At 53.4% G+C, this 16,430-nt stretch overlaps 4 protein-coding genes across 4 annotated transcripts; 2 read left to right on the top strand and 2 right to left on the bottom strand.

Moving 5' to 3' along the window:
• Positions 1-3,964: 3,964 nt before the first annotated feature.
• CGGC5_v011157 (uncharacterized protein) lies at positions 3,965-4,633 on the top strand (the record flags this gene model as incomplete). Its single annotated transcript, XM_032028751.1, has 2 exons — positions 3,965-4,199; positions 4,308-4,633. 2 exons carry the CDS (start codon positions 3,965-3,967, stop codon positions 4,631-4,633), a joined length of 561 nt encoding a protein of 186 aa, XP_031891337.1.
• Positions 4,634-5,596: 963 nt separating this feature from the next.
• On the top strand, positions 5,597-7,500 carry CGGC5_v011156 (Enoyl-[acyl-carrier-protein] reductase; the record flags this gene model as incomplete). The annotated part of the gene is made up of 4 exons (XM_032028754.2): positions 5,597-5,848; positions 5,996-6,025; positions 6,209-6,372; positions 6,429-7,500. The coding sequence occupies 4 exons, from the start codon at positions 5,597-5,599 to the stop codon at positions 7,498-7,500; spliced, it is 1,518 nt and encodes a 505-aa protein (XP_031891586.2).
• A 3,399-nt stretch (positions 7,501-10,899) lies between these two features.
• On the bottom strand, positions 10,900-12,464 carry CGGC5_v011155 (uncharacterized protein; the record flags this gene model as incomplete). Its single annotated transcript, XM_032028755.1, has 2 exons — positions 10,900-11,312; positions 11,366-12,464. The coding sequence occupies 2 exons, from the start codon at positions 12,462-12,464 to the stop codon at positions 10,900-10,902; spliced, it is 1,512 nt and encodes a 503-aa protein (XP_031891585.1).
• Positions 12,465-13,449: 985 nt separating this feature from the next.
• Positions 13,450-16,360, bottom strand: PI3K1 (Phosphatidylinositol 3-kinase, root isoform; the record flags this gene model as incomplete). The annotated part of the gene is made up of 4 exons (XM_032028756.1): positions 13,450-15,949; positions 16,005-16,106; positions 16,154-16,240; positions 16,302-16,360. The coding sequence occupies 4 exons, from the start codon at positions 16,358-16,360 to the stop codon at positions 13,450-13,452; spliced, it is 2,748 nt and encodes a 915-aa protein (XP_031891588.1).
• Between the last annotated feature and the right edge of the window lie 70 nt (positions 16,361-16,430).

Here is a 16,430-nt window from a genome sequence, read left to right as displayed (position 1 = left end):
GTTCGGCGCAAACGCTCTGACAGGTCGGGCAGGGTGGATCGCGGTGCGACGTTGTTGCCATCGCCCTGTGCAAAAAACGCGGATATTGAACTGGCTAGAACGGCCAGATTGGGCCAAAGGACCCAGAGGCGGGCAGTTCGCGATTAACCCATGGCTAGTTATTGCATCCGGAGATAGCCGCGGAAGAAAGATGAAGAAACAAACACGCGAAAATGTTTCTGTGTGAGCATGCGGGCAGGTCGGCAAAAGACCGTCCATCTTTTTTTTTCCCCGTTTCCATTAAATGTTTCAACTCCCTGGCCTTGGGATCCGAGGAGCGGGGACGAACTCGTCCGCCGCGTGGTGGGCTGCATGAAACGGTGTACATCTGGGCAGACGCGATAAGGCATGACACAGGAAGTGGGATGGCCTGAATTCTATCTTTGAATACCGTATTGGGAGCTTGCGATCGCTGTCTCGGATTAGAGCAGAGAGACGCATCTGCAGCTAATGCGGCATTGCGGACTCTACTTTTCGGATGGAAGCAGACGGCGGAAAGAAAAAGCAAGTTGCGAATAGGGGTGACCTGGCAGCGTTTGGCGAGGGGTGGTCGCGGAAGGTTGAAGAGGGAGAGGGAGGCCAAGGGACCGCGCCCAAGGATCAAGGGTCGTGGGTCGTGGTCGTGGGGATCACTGCTAGCGGGCTGCACGCGAGGAGATTCGAGATGGGGCTGCTTTCCCAGTTGGGAATCCAATGTTTCTCGCTTGGAGTGTGGGCTGGAAACGCGAGCATTTAGCCAAGACGAAGATGGCATGGGCTCGGTGAGGTTGACTCGCACCGAATATGGTCGTGTAACGAGCAACGAGGCAATAAGAGGGAGAGCAGTGACGATGGCGACAAGACAGAGAGAGAGGTTCAATGTGTCCGAGGCAGCCACGCAGCCACACGCGGTCAACGGCAGGCGGCCTCGCCGCGGGTGGACGGGAATCTGGAAAAGCTGGATCGGCAACGGAGGGGAAACGTTTAACGTCTGTTGGAAAGGCGGCGCGTTCGCAATGCGGCCTCCTTGCCCCCCTCGTGCGTAACCCCCCGTCTGCGGCAGAAGCCCTGGCTGGCTTCTATCGCTGAAACGGGAATTTCTGGTGCCACGGCTGGGCGCAACGGTTCCTGACGGCGCTGGTCGGGTTGGCGTCCTCTCGAGAATGGCATGCCAATTGAGAGGGACGGTCGCACGTCTCTGTCAGGAAGGTTTGCCAGGTCGTTGGACGCGGGCTGACAACCGGATTGCCGGGGCAGGGTTGATCGGGCTGGGTGGTGAGGTCTGCTTGGTCGAGGTGCGTGGGCGCGATCTGCTAGCTCAGGAACGGTTCCAAATGATGGTGGTGGGACTTGCATAGGAGGTGGGCGGTGCTGTTGTGCCACGGGAGCGACGTCTCTTGAGGGAGAGAACTTGCAAGACATGTCAGGTCAGGCAAGCTGTTTGCCGGGTTTCGGGGGCTTGGGTCGTTTGGTCGAGAGAGGAGGAGGAGAAATGCTCGTGTCTAGGAGATGATGAAATTGCTCTGCGAACGGGTTCGGAGGAATGGAGGTGAATAAGATAAGGTGATATTGTCGAGGTGCGTGCCCTATCAGAAGCAATCAAAGATATCGAGGCCCCAGAGCAGAATTCCAGGCATGGCGGGCGTGACGCTGTGCCGCGCCAGCGTCCAGCCCAGGTGTTAATGGAAGGAACTTGTCGCGCAGTATCCATAAGGTACGCAGTAATACTGTACCTATTCCTGGGTGAGGTCGGGTGCGTTGAGATTGAGAGGCGAGAGGGTGCCTTGTAGATTGTGCTAGTGCAGGTTCACGGACAATTTCCTGCAGGCCGTGTTTCGGTGCATCTTGAAAGCTGGTTTCTCTGCTTGTCAGTGGCTGCGACGGGCAAGCTTTCGTGGGATTTTGGTGCTGACTGCCGCGGCATAAATATGGATGATGGATGCAGGGCATCTGGGCATCCACCATGTTGATGGTTAGACGAGGGTGAGGGCGCTGTAAGGACAGGCTCTGTGACTCGAGTAGCAGCGCAGATCATGCTCGATGTTTGACATTGGGGAGTGTTGGGATGGGCGGTGGTGGAAAATAGCAGTGTTTAGGAAGTCGATAATGCGAACCTTGTTGCGTACCTTCTGCCTGGTGTAAGAGTATGCAAGTTTATGTAAGCCATTAATGCAACGACACATTCACTGGCAATGGAAGTGTTGCTGGCGATGTCCATCAAGTCTATTGCTGCTGCTGCTGCTTCTGCTGCTGCTGGAGGCAACAGCACAGACAAGTGACCTCCGGTCCTTGAATCCTTCCTGCCTGCCATTCACGTCCGTTTCGGTGACTCGGTGTCGGTGTCGTGTCAGTGTCACTTTCCGTCCTTGGTCCCCAGATTGAGTGGCTTGACAGGCGCACCTGTGCTTTTTTTCCTTGCTGCCCGTGCGTGCCCTTCCATGGTCAATGTGCCCTTGGAAGGCCCATTTCCCGGAAGCCCCTCCACTGAATTTTCCATTGTTGGGCAGCTGCTCCTCACGTAGACAAGTATCGCGAGTCCAGACCTGCGCCTCGTCTTGATGCGTGGCATTTTGCAGTGTCCTCCCAACGACCGGCCGCCCAGCTAATCAACACTCAATCAACTGGAAGTCTCGGGTTATTCCACCACCTCGCACAGCAGCAGGCACCGCGTGCGCTCTTGTGCTCACTTCACTTTCTTCTTCCCGTGCGCGGCAGACCTCTAGAAAAACAATTACAAGGCACACCCCTGACAGTCACAGCATCCACTGTCGGGGAACCACCTGGCACTGACAAACACAGGGTGCTGGACCCCTGCAGTACATCTCAAATCCACTGGACCCGACTCCAACAGGCCAGGTCCCCCAATCCAATTGGATCCCTTCCCATCCCATCCACGTCCCATCCCAATCCCAATCAGCCATTCAATCCACGTCAAGCAACGCGCACCAGCACCAAGACTGCCACCAAGCAAGACCAGCACCAGCACCAGTCCTCGCTCGCTCGCTCGCACCAGCCAGAGAAACCGCACTACGAAGCTCATTTTTCATTCCCCTACGTCCAGACTCCTACGCTGGCAGGCATACTCATTGCCAGTCAGGACCCCCGTCATCTCTCGCTTCCCTTCATCTTTCCCACCACCCCCGGGCCTCTTTTTCCTGCTTGGCTTTTCTCTCCTCTCGCCGTCTTCCCTCTCTCTGGTAGCCTTCGCTGCAATTTTACGTTTCTGCGGCCCTTGACACGTGGAAGATCGAATATCGAGCTCTAAGACGCACACATTGCCGTATTCTATGGCCTTCCACTCGACTCGCATTCGACACCTTAGCGGGCTGATACGACCGCTCCAAGAGGTCTAGCACAAATATCGAGCGCACCGGAATCACTTCGACCGAACCTGCTGCAGTACCCTGCGACCTGCATCCAACTATATACATACATAATACGAGTGCCGGGTACAGACCACGCGGTATCCATCCGTACACTACGAATTCACTGTGCATCGCTGCTGGTCATTTTACTACGCCACCACAGCTCAGAAAACCCTTGGACAAGAAGTCAATCTCGCTCCAGACGTGCCCTGCCGTCTCTCAATCTCTCAAGAGTCGACGACCTCAACTGCCGCTGCGCCGTATCCATTCTTTCCCAAGGTCCACCGCCTACCCTACCCAGCTCCATCTCTGGGTCGCTCCAGCCTCTCGCTCTCCGCTGTCGACGTCGCCCACGCCCATCCGCATCCACTGCAACTGGGCCCTGTAGGACTCCCCTTGTTCTGTCCAACGACACACGCCACGGGGCGAACCGCACTGCCTTGTCACGCGTTCGTCTGGCTGCCCGCTGGCGAATCCTGCAAACCTCGTCTTTCAAACAGACCCATTGACCCTCAACTTTACCTTCTACACGTACATCCCGTCGATTGATGACACAAGTTGTTCATCCCGCGCCCTTCACCATGCCTACTTCCAAGCGATTCGAGCTTCCCAAGCTCGACTTCAAGTTCGGCTCCCTGACCGACGGAACCGACATTCCCCCGCCGCTTCCCAGCCCCGTCCAGGAGGTCCCCACGCCTCCCCAGACCCCGCGTGCGAGCGAAACCAAGGACTCCGAACCCGCCGTCAAGGAAAAGGTCAATGACAAGACGAATGGCCACGGCCCGGCAGTGCCAAACTCGCCGGCCACCACCAATGGTACGAGAGGATTCTCAGATGACACGCCACTTTCTCCAGCAGTTTCAAGCAGACAGGGCAGCATTCGTCGTCTCTTCAGCCGAACATTACTGAACCAAGCATATGCAGAGGGCGAATCGCAAGCGAACGGTGGCGCCCCCCGCCCCATGAGCCGTAGTCAGGGCAGCATTGTCGACGAGAAGAAGGCGAAGCGCAGCAGCGGGTGGTTCAAGAGACTCAGGTCCCACGATTCCTCACCGCCCCAAAAACGCTCCAGCGTCGTTTACGAGCACCCCAACAACAGCCAGACGCAGAGCCAAAGTCGGCCCCAGAGCAGGCCCCAAGTTCAGGGCCCCCCGCCACCCATGATTCCCGAGCTCAGCGCACTCGACACCAAGCTCGACGTCTCGGACGGAGGCAGCCTGGGTTCTGACCTGTTCAAGAACATTAAGTAATTACTGACTCGGAGTGGACGCGACTCCAGACCAGTCAGGAACGAAATATACAGAGTTACCGGTTTCTGGAGCTGGCAACCGGTGCTTTGTCGGACACGAACACACCTATATGCGCCGACGAGCGAACGACCGAATCCGAGCGGACACACCAATACGATTTTCCTAGCGTTTACCTAAGTTGAATTCTTTTCGAGTCAGAGCTGGGGACGGAGATGGCGGTGGAGGAGACGAGATAGTATGTGAGACGGAGGCAAGACTGGAAGAAGTTATGCAAGATACCCAGCTCGCACCGCGGGCTCATTCTGACATACGATGTTTACACTTTCTTTGTTATGTTTGATTTTCCGCTTCATCTTATTGCGCTGTTGGAACACACTGGCACCACGACCACCATTTTTCAAACCCCCCATCCTGTTTTTCCTTGCTGTACGACTTATCTTCTGGTGTACATTTTGAGCCGGTGGTTTGGTGTGAGGACTGGCGGTTGAAAAGGGGCCGATTTCAGACTATGAACCAGGCATCAAAATAATGCATCAAATTGGAGCAGTCAGAGCGAAGGACTGAGGAGGCGGATTGAATCTGGGGAGGACACAGACGAAGAAGGGGCGTCTCAACTACTACGGCTGGGAGCGTCATCGGGTTTGAGAGCTCGAAACGAGTGTTCAGGTGCTGCTGGTGTCTGTGGCAACTGCAGCTGCAATAAAATCTACATTTTACGGCCTACAAGCAGTTTCACGATCAGCTTTGCTGCTGGTTACATCTTGATTCCCGAGGGTTGTCCTTGGAGGCGCGCAATGTGATCTGGATCGCAGGATCTTGTGTTCAACGCCAGGTATCATGGCACAAGAAAGACTCATCAACACCGATCGTCACAGCTTACATCAACTCATGTTCACAGCAGCAATTGCGAAGAAGAGGACACAACGAACCCCGCGTCATCCGAAGGACGCATTGACCCCTTGAATGCATCATGTGGCGAGAGGCTTGCAGCTGCAGGGCGATTTAGCGCAGAAATTCTCTGCGTGGCAAGTCGTTGGAGATGCTGCGGGTGCTGCTGTCGCTGCCGCCGGCGCCAGGACAAGTCACTCTGCAGCTGAGCAGCCCGGTCCAGTCGCCGTCCGGAATGGCGCCAACTTCGGACGCCATGTCAGGCCTTACCCGAACCAGGACGTCCGGAGCGTGCACCGCGGCGAGGAACTGTCACTGCCGGCGCCGGTCATTTTGCCGCCTCAGTGAGCTGCAGCCCACCACCCACCTAGTTCCGTGAGGTGGGAGCTTGAGCCAATGGCGGAAACAACGGGTCCCTTTCCCTCCTCCGCGCTAGCCAGTAGCTGATTCGTGCACCGGTCGCACCTGGGTAAGGTACCGATACCAACCCAAACAAACGTCATTGTGAGTTCGCCAGAGGTTCGGCCGGCCGGGTCCAGTTACCGAGCTAGTGCCGTGCGCCAGGAGCTTTTTTTGGAGCAAGCAATCCTTCCAAACCTCGATAGTTGACGTCGTCAACGTTTTGACAGCTGTCACTGTACACCTTGTTTTCTCTTTTCGCCTCCACAACTGACAACCATGGCGAAGGGCTTGCGAACGACGACGACGACGCTCCGTCCCCTGGCGTCTGCGCTGCGGCCGGCGCAATATCTGCCCCGCGTCGCACGACGATACAAGTCTGGCCCGTATGGCTACACCCAGGCCAAGGCACTGGTCTTCTCGAAAGAGGGCGAGCCCCGCGATGTCCTGCAGTACGGACGCGCCAATTCATGCAAAGCCTCGGTAATTGAGCTGACGAGCTGCACAGATTGCACACCCACTCCATCTCCCCGTCGATCCCCTCCTCCGCCGTCCTCCTCCGCGCCCTCGCCGCCCCGATCAACCCCGCCGACATCAACACCGTCCAGGGCACATACGGCTCTAAGCCCCCCTTCACGTCCCTGATCGGCACCCCCGAGCCCGCCGCGATCCCCGGCAACGAGGGCGTCTTCGAGGTCGTCTCCGTGGGGTCCAAGGACCTCGGCCTGCAGCGCGGCGACTGGGTCATCCCCGCGGCGTCCTCCTTCGGCACATGGCGCACCCACGCCGTCGCGGACGCCAAGGATGTGATGAAGGTCTCGAAGGAGGGCTTAACGCCCACGCAGGTCGCGACCGTCAGCGTCAACCCTTGCACTGCGTACCGCATCCTCCGCACCTACGGCCCCGGCGAGATCAAGGCGGGCACCAACGGGGGCATGAATGCGCTGGAGCCGGGCCGCGGCGGCTGGTTTATTCAAAACGGAGCCAACAGCGGTGTCGGCAGGGCTGCGATTCAGCTTGGAAAGCTCTGGGGGCTGAGGAGCATCAATGTCGTTAGAGAGCGGGAGACGGAGGCGGAGACGGAGACGCTGAAGGAGGAGCTCAGCGACCTCGGCGCCACGGCCGTGGTTACGGAGAAGGAGTTTCTGGCGAGGGAGTGGAGGGATCAGCTCAAAGAGCTGACGAGGGGCGGCCGCGAGCCCGTCGGCTTGGGACTGAACTGCGTCGGCGGCAAGTCGGCGACGGCCATCGCGAGGAGTCTCGGCGAGAGCGGCACGATGGTGAGCTACGGCGGCATGGCGAAGCAGCCCGTCATGCTCCCCACCGGGCTCCTCATCTTCAAGGACCTTAGGTTTGTGGGATTCTGGCTTAGCAAGTGGAACGAGCGGGATCCCCAGGGGCGCAAGTTTGCGATTGAGGACGTGCTGGGCATGATTCGCGAGGGCAGGTTCAAGGACGTGCCGGTGGAGGAGGTGCCGTGGAGCTGGGAGACGGAGGCGGAGAGCCTGAAGGAGGCTGTCCAGGGGGGGCTTGGTGGGTTCAGGAAGGGCAAGGGTGTTTTTGTCTTTGGTGAGACATGATGGGATGTGTATATGTAGGATATCATGAGGTGGTGTAGATGACTCCCAATGACTAGAGATTCGTTTGAACATGAGCTATGATTGTTTAGTAGTTGATATGCCTGGCAGCGAATATTAGGAGCGGTATCTGAGGGAAAGGAGATAGAAGAGTTCCTATTTAAGGATTAGGTCAATCATGGCAGGCTTGGTCTGGCCTTCAAGATTAGATTCATGAAACGTCTGCCATGGTTCTTGTTTTAGACTACCAGGCTCTGGTCGGCCTCTGGCTACATTTCGGGAACGCAGAACACGTACATGCCTACTTAATATAGGTTACTGTCCTAATGTTGCTCATCTTTTTCTTGCGCCAATTGCAGACCAGAAAGTCGTCCCGGATTGTTTCGGAGTTCAACGAGGCAGGGGTCAATAATGCGCAAATTCGAACTGCCCAAGACAGTAAACAGCCTTACTTGGCCTTTTACCTTTCAAGTCACGCGGCATCATCCGCGTCTGCTTGTTCTGTATGGAATACTACAAAGAAGGCATGCATAATTCTGGTAAATATGGTGCAGTATGAGTTTCGTTTGCGTGATGATTGCCTCGAGGCCCCTTTATAGGCTCCATTCCTGGAGGACTTGCGGTCGGTTAGTCGGTTACTGACATTGCCAGGCTGAACAATTACTTGGAAATGATTGGTGATAGACGTTGCCCTTGCTAGATAGGTTGTGAAACTTCCTTAATATAGGACTTAAGAGACAACCCAAAACCCTCCTTGCTCTTGACTCTCTGACAACCTCTGCGTCCAGTCGTAGCTGTTTCATTTGTGATACGAAGGAACCATTCTGTGGCTAGGAGAGACCGAAAGACTGACGGCACATTTCTGACGAAAGAAAAACATAGCAATGGAAATCATTGAGAGGTATTTAAAGCGTGATTTCGATTATCTTTACGCAGGGCCAATGATCGAGACCTCGGCACAGAGTAATGTACTCGTTTGCGCTAGCGACTTTGGGGTCTGAGAGGCACACCTGATGCTGTCGCCCAAACAAGAAGGGTACGCGGGAAACTCATATGTGCGCGTATACGTGGACAACCGTCGTAGTCGTTTGTCTCTCCTGGTTGCTTATTTGGATGCGTAGAGACCATAGCAGACGTCAGCAGTTTTCATCGATCCAAGTTTATGATTTACATAGCTTGGCGGCCAGTCCGAAATGGAATTTTGATGACAGAATCGTATGAGCCCTTGACTAAGTGTTGTACACGAAAACAAAACCACATGGGCGCTTATTTCGTTGCTGGAGAACTTAAACCACTGGTAGCTCAAGCCTTTCAATATCGGGAGACTTGCTGTGACATCTTACGTGCTGTCTGTGGATTTCGAGAGATAAATATGTCAGTCAATTCACCCAGGCCTCTTTGCCCCAATAACAATCAGAGCGGAGAGTGCGATGACAATGTATTCGTGAACTGTTTTGGTCCTCACGATCGTTACTGGCAGCCACACACGGAAAGAAGAAGAACGTGGACGTCTGAGATGACAAAGACTCACTACTCAACTGTCATCTTTCTATTGTTCACTGTCCTTTCTATTGTATTTGTTCTGAACAATATCGCGAAAACGGTCAACTTGCCAGCCGTTCCCTTGAGACTGGAGGTCAATATGGACAGCGTGTATATTAACAGATGTTTCCACTCCATCTCGACTATGAACAAAAATAGAGTCATCCAATCCCATTCGGTTATTCAGGAGATCGACGGCAACATACTTAAGTTTAGCCAATGGATAGGCCCTTCTACTAAGTGAGCCGTGTACAGAAGCCCGTAAACACACCATTACTTCCCGTTTCTGATGACGGGGAATGCGAAGCTACTTTCATTTTCTTATTGCAAATTCAAGTATTGACCCGACTCGGTCGCTGCGTAATTCCCCCACGATGGAAGCTAGATTATCGTCGTACCTCTGAAGGATTACCAGAATGTCACAACGCATAATCAATAGATAGTAATGACAGTTGAGAACGATTTCAAAAGACCGTATTTCCCAGAAAGCTGAACTCAAAACATCATGGATTTGACGGCAAACTCTGCCCTTGGAGGTGAATCATTTTGCCGTTCCCTAACACCGATCACACCATCGTTTACATCGCCTGGTTGGGCTTTGCACGATCGCTCTGCTTATCTTAAATACTGCTCCCGGGCTTCGATTAAATTAGTTGAAGAGCTTGATTACGCATTTAGCGTCTTCCTTGGTTTTGGCTGTACATGCCTTGAGATATAAATATTCGATACACGGCAGTGGCTGTTTCTACTCTACAACAACAAATTCATCGATAAAGACGAGATCGGCGTCTAAAGATTTGCTCGGCTGGGTCTAGAACCAGAAGCTAAAATGCCCACGGAGAAAAGAGTGGCCAACGTCAAGCCTTTGTAGTTCGTTTCGCTGTTATCCAGCCTTGTCGCTGTGGTATTCATTAGTATCGGTCTACTAGTGGTTCTGTCCAAGAAAACAACCTGCCCTGGCCGTCGCAGCCAGCCGGTCGCGACGGGATCATCCGGGACGTGACGTATCGATTGCTCACAAGACCAACGGCAAATTTAGTCCCTAGCATTCCTGACAGCATTGCTGGCAGCACTTAAGACGAGTTCCTGCAGTATCGTCAATACGGACCCTTCCGCTTGCTAGAGGTTTAGTATAAAAAGATGACGAGGCGTCAATTACTTGGCTTCATCAATAACGAGGTCGCCTGTTTTTTCATCTCAATCTTAAGAAACTATGGATATCCTTGACGAGTCTTGAAGCGTCTAGTTAAAAGGGCGACGAGAGACATACTTGGACACCAAGGGACAGTCGCAATTGGGTCTCTCCGAGGGGTGATCGAATTCTATGGTGTTCTCAGCAGCGCCGGTGGTGCCGAAGATCGCGGTAGCTTGGCTGGTCATGGTGTATCAGGAGAGAAATTCCCGTTGTTGTCTGCTGGTGAAACAGGATCAGAATATGAGCACGTATAATAATAGACTGCTGAGAATGATGGACGATGATCTTGACATTCAACGCACACACTAGGGGAGAAACTCTGAGGACAATGAATTCTCGAACCGGGGCTTATGACATGTAAAACATTGGTACCTCTCGCTATTGGTCTCCAGCAGAGATTGCCACACCATCTCTGTTGGCTTGCAGCCACCGTATCATGCAATCCTCACTGAATATATACACCGAATTCTGTAGGCAAACACAATTCTTTCGAGTCCACGCGAGGCACGTCCAATGGATGATAAATTCGTATATATAGACCAAAGATAGGTAAGCTGTTTTGATTACAGAATTAAGAAATGGCACCAACGAAAAATTCCTCGTCGACAAGAAATATGTAATGCGACCAGGAGATGTACCGCCACTCACGACCCAGCCCCTATTATTCAGTAGTCAGAGTCAGAGTCAGAGCCCTCAGAACTGGACTGAAAACCACTGAATTCGGCGTCATCTTCATCCTCGTCCTCGGATTCGGCCTCATGTCTCACCCGCGACTTAAAACGGTCGATGTCTCGTTGGTGATGATCAAACTCTGCAAACAGCTGCCGGCTCCCCCCGGAAAAGCCATCATCACCATCGCTGAGCTCTATCACCTCCTGCGGTGGTGAGGATGAAGGGCGTTCCGTCTCCGAGCTGTCGGTATCCTCTGTGGCTTCGGGGGGCGTTTCTGAATTCTCATCAGGCGAGGCATCGCCGCCCTCGTCTTCCTCTTCTTCATCGTCTGCCTCGTACTCATCGTCTTCCTCGCTATTACCCTCCTTGGTGGTATCCGGCTGCTCGCTCTCAGCCTCTTGCTTCACTAACCATGTTGTCAGCGTTCCCCGGCCTTTCTCAGCGCGTCTTCCCACATACCACACCGCGCTTCATATTCAGCTTTGTGAGCCCTGTTGGCCCGCAAACTGGCGTCGAGCTCCAAGTCTTTCCCGTTGTCCATGCCGAGGACATGCGGGTGCCATTCGTTTCCGGTGTCCTCATGGAGACAGCCTACTGTGACCAGTCTTCCTTTAGCCTCGTGAACCTCAGCCCAGTCACAAGTCATTATGATGTTTGGGACGGGTCCGAGAGCCTCTCGCGGAGTCCTTTTATGGCCACCTGCTGCCAGCACGTCTTTGACCCAGTCACTGGGCGTGAGGCAATCGTCGTTGGCGAAGTAATATAGCTTTGCCTTCTTCAGAGCCACAATCAGCAGGTCCTTTCGAAAACCTTCGACTTCGCCAGCGATGCGTTTCGAGACTCTATTACGACAGTCTTGCACAAGCCGTGCCAACGTGTAATCCAGGCCGTAGTCCAGGAACTTCTGGTATGGGTCCTGGAATTGGTTGGCGCGTTCGTAGTTCTCCCGGAGACACTCCACGATGCGCCGAAAGTCCCACGCTTCATCGGGGCTCTGATTCTCAATACTCCACAATGCGACTTTCTTGAAGTAGTCGCTCCAGGGGCTAGCAGGCTGGGACGGACGGAGGGTTCCGCGGAGGCCGATCATTCTCGTCAACCACTGCTCCTTGATCGCATGCTCCTCGTTGAAGGCTTCGTACAAGGCCGTGAGAGGGATCGCCTGAGGGCAGTCATAACGGTCATGGTATTCCGCATCGCCGCAGATGTGTGGGTCGTTGTTGCCGCCATAACGCCACGGCGACTCGCGGGAGAACCAGTTACTGCTGGGAAGATAGCAGCCGAGCAAGTTTCCGGCATCGATGTTACGAAGACGGCGGATAAAGACTGGGTAGCTCGCCTCCTGATTAACAGGAAGTATCAGCTCGTCGAACTTGATCTTGATATCAGAGGCCTCCTTGGGGTGACCGCCTGTTTCAAGACATTGCTGTGTCCGGCGGCAGAGGGCTTGGATGGTGAGCCGGGTGTCAGGGTTAGTTGTGTTAGCCTGGAGCCTGCGAAGCTCCTTATTAATCTGGACCAAGAGGCCGAAGGCCTTCTCCTGCTTGGGGGCTTCCATCTTGGAATGCGGGATGGGGGAGGATAGGATGTTGTGTGAGGAAAGGAAATATGAAGTGGGAGAGTGGAGTGCGAAGCGTGGGAGATCGTGGTACTTTGCGTACGGTGAATGTCAAGTCAAGTCTTGAAGTAGATACTGGAAGAGCTTAGCTTGAGGGAAACTGTGAAGGCAGGATGTTGACGATGAGCAGAAGAAGTTTAAATGGAAACGCAGAAGAAGGGAAGTCAAGTATGTATATGCTATGCTGTATCTTTCTCCAAAACTGATTTTTTCGGAGAAAACTGAGCATTTATAGATAGACAGAAACCATACACAATGCTTAATTTGGTTTACCTCTGTGGTGATGCTGGTCAAGTGCCTCTCACGGTGCTTCCATCGCAACAACCTGGCCCACTCTAACTCGCCCGTTTGACAGGTATATCACCATCTTGTGTCTCATGGTCCTTTAACAAGTTTGATCAAGACCAAGTGGTCTAGTCAGTAGAAGATACAGCTAAACGAATTCTCCTCTGTGGATGCTCTGCTTCGTCTGAGGAGGGGCGCTCGTTTAAATCCAAGCAGTGCCTCAGACAGAAGTTGTGTTGTTTGTTTTTTCGCATTCCCTCTTCTGATGAAGATGACCTTGTGGGCTAGTCAGGAAGACTCAGGATCCTACCTATAACCTTGCCGTCTACTTGGGGCTACGGAATCTGCGAGCAGCCTTCACAAGGGTGACTTCGCAAGGGTGATTGTACATCTATCGGCTCTGGACGATTTGGTCCATTGCTCTTCCTGGATGCAAAACATCGCTGGGCTTTTCGTAGGTCTCACTCAACCCGAGCTTTTAAGTTTTCGTTCGATCGTTTTCGTTAAGGAGACATCAAGGGAGCAGCAACTGACTAAATTTGGGAAATATTTTCCTAGTACTGCCCACTGAACTGGTTGTTTCCTCGACCTTGATTCCGAATAAAACTTTCTGTCCTGAACGCCGTTGATGGAGCACTCTTCAGTTTCGGAAAGCCTGCACCAGTTCGTGCAGTTTATCAATGACTACGGGTGCGATGGCGCCTAGGGTGTCCTCGATGACCCTTTCGAAATAACGCATAGACTCGTCCTCGGTAAGCTCCAGATGAAATCTCTCCCTAACCTTCAGCACGGCTTTGTCCGGCTCAAGCCTAATATCCGGGATATTCGCGTCAACCATGAGACTGAATAGGTTCAAAATCAGGTTGGAGGACTTTCGGAGCGCGCTGTATGCCATGAAACAATAGGACTTGAACTGCTTGAACTGGGGCGAGTTGACGCCACCCATGCAGTCTACCATCTCCTTCGACAGTTTCATGACCGGCGCGAACGGTTTGGGGTCTCGTCCGAGGATGAAGCCGAAGTCAGCATGGAAGAAGTGCCCGTCTGGCGCAAGTAGGAGGTTGTCTAAATGTCTGTCACCCACACCCAATATGTAGGTAATGACGCAGTATCCAGCACATGACTTGACGTATGTATCCAAGGTCTCCTGGCGTAGGCCAAGCGGTTGTCGGTCGTCTGGGTTGTTCGCCCTCAAGTAGGTCAGGGCAGGGTTGTTCTTATACTTTGATGCAATACTCTGCAAGCTGGTGGAAGGCACGAACTGGGAAGCACCAGCAGTTGTGCTGGTCGCCAAAATCTTGTATGGCGACAGCTTCAAATCCAAGTTCTCCTTTTGCAGCAGCTGGTCCATAAGAGTGATGATCTGAATGACCAGCTGATCTTGTCGCAGATCGTCGCCCGTTTTGAAGATGATTGGATATTTCTTGCCCGTAGTCGTTTTGAAGGTAACCTTGATGGGACACAGCGATGACTTGAAGACTACTGTCTCTTCCGGCACAACACCCACGACCTTCATGGTAGGGTCGAGTGGAAGCGGCAGAGGCGGATCAATGACAATGACCTCGTTCTTGGGATCGGCCAACCAGCTCTTGGCATGATCTGTCTTCTTTGCGACAGACTCGTGGGACATTTTGATTTCGTTGGAGATTTTGGATAGGTTCGCAATCAATTCGGCCTGCCTGAGGAGGGTCTTTCGGGTGTCCACCCCGTCAGGACGCTTCACCAGCTCCGTCATGAAGTCGTAGGCAACTTTCCGGTAGATGTTTCGGTTGTCAAGTCCTTGCTCGGCACTGTGATCATCGCACTCGACCATCACATACCAGTGGAAGTAATTGCCGAGAAGAAAGTTGTCAGCCGCGCGCGATATCAAGAATTGCGCGAGAGAAGAGTCTTGGATGGTTTCCTGGGATGAATCAGACGGAATGTGTTCATACTTCAAAGCTTGCACAAGCTGCAACAAGTAGAGGAGCAACTCGTGGTCATCAGCTTTTCGTAGTCTGTCTACAGCGTAGGCTCGAACAGCTTGGTTGTCGAACGTAGGGCCAAGCAGCTCGAGCGCGTCATCGACTTCAATTTGTGTCCACCGTCCCAGAACTTGCACCGCCTGCTTGGCTTCACTGTGATCTTGCCAGTTGACGGATTTCACAAACTTTGTGACTGCCCGCTTGTCACGGGTGAGATGGTAGCGGAACTTCCAGATCAGGTCCTTCTCTTCGGGTGTCAAGATATGGGTCGGAGAGTATGACATGATGAGGTTCAGCTCGTCGCGAACCTTGGCGTTCGGCTTGAGGTCCTTATCCAAGATGCCGTGACGATGCTGGCTTCTGACAAGTCTCCTGTGCTTGCTCTCGGCCGGATTGTCACGAGCCCCAACCTCGGGATCATACACCTTCATCAGGCGACTGCCGGGACCTGAGTCGCCGAGTGCGTTGATGCCAGGACCAAACTGTACTTCTGGTGGTGGCTTTAACATGACGTTTGACTGAGACGCCGACATGTGTTGCAACGCCGAGATTGGTGGAGGTGGGTACTCCAAGTCGGCAAACACTACTGGAAAATCGAACCGTGGCAGCTCAACGTTGAGTTGGAACTTGGAAAAGCCTGCATGAGTCTCTGTGTCAACAGCGTTGTTCTCGTCTGCAACTCTGTTCTTTTCGTTGACTGCATCGCCGTTTTTTGTTTGTTGCCGTTGCATGGCTTTGAGTGATTGTTTCGCTGACTGAAGGCCTCGCTTCTCAAAACCGCGGAAGACTAGCTGGTCAAGCCAATCGACTCTAGGGATTTCCCCCATCTCGTGTTTCTTAAACAGTTTCTCCATGCGCTCCAGCTCCTCTGCATCTTTGTCCACTGGTAGCGCAGACCCTTTCCTCGATGTGTCCCTCTTCTTACGGGGAACCGCAGGTGTGGTGGTGTTGTCGTTGCCGTCAGCGTTCTTGTGTCGATGTACCATGCATTTCTGCCGGCCCTTTTGCACTTGGTTATCTCGGTCGAATAGTGGTAGCGTGGTTCCTCCGAAGGGTATCGCGTGGCCCACGGCCTGTTTTCCACCAGCAGGCGAAGAGTCCCATAACGTGATGGCCAAGCAGGAGTTCAAGGGGAGCGTGGAGTAGTCGATTGGGAGCGTCAGCCATTCGTTCCACCTGCAACAGGCGGCCATTAGCGACAATCCTGACAGGAAACAGGGAGCTGCCATACCTCCTTTCGTTTCGGAACGATTTATATGCTGTCTGAACTGGCACAGTTAAGGGTTTGGAACCGGCCCACACTTGGACTGTGACGTAGAGATCGGAATGGGAGCTGGGAGGTCAGTACGAGCAACCGCTTATGGAGCCTGGGCGAGGTACCTCGTGTTGGAGCCGATATGCCTTAGCTCGGCTTTCTCTAAGAGTGTAGAATGTAGAAATGGGGTTTCATCGCCTTCCAGATTGATTCTATAGCCAGGGAGTCAGCGCGCGCATCGCACGGTGGAAGTGCCAGAGAAGGGAGTCGTACATGCGGATGCTCACTGGATAGTCCAGAGACTCGGAGCTTGCGAACGAGAACGGGTCCATCTTGGCACGAGGAGCTCACTGGAAGTCATGAGGCCATTCTGTGAGGTCGATACAAAAGATTATAATCGCG

The sequence above is a fragment of the Colletotrichum fructicola genome (assembly GCF_000319635.2).
Source record: "Colletotrichum fructicola Nara gc5 chromosome Unknown KSG_Nara_v1_contig06, whole genome shotgun sequence".
Classification (NCBI taxonomy): Eukaryota; Fungi; Ascomycota; class Sordariomycetes; order Glomerellales; family Glomerellaceae; genus Colletotrichum; species Colletotrichum fructicola.
Note: the sequence above shows the minus strand (reverse complement) of the source record. Positions and strands in the feature narration are given on the sequence as shown.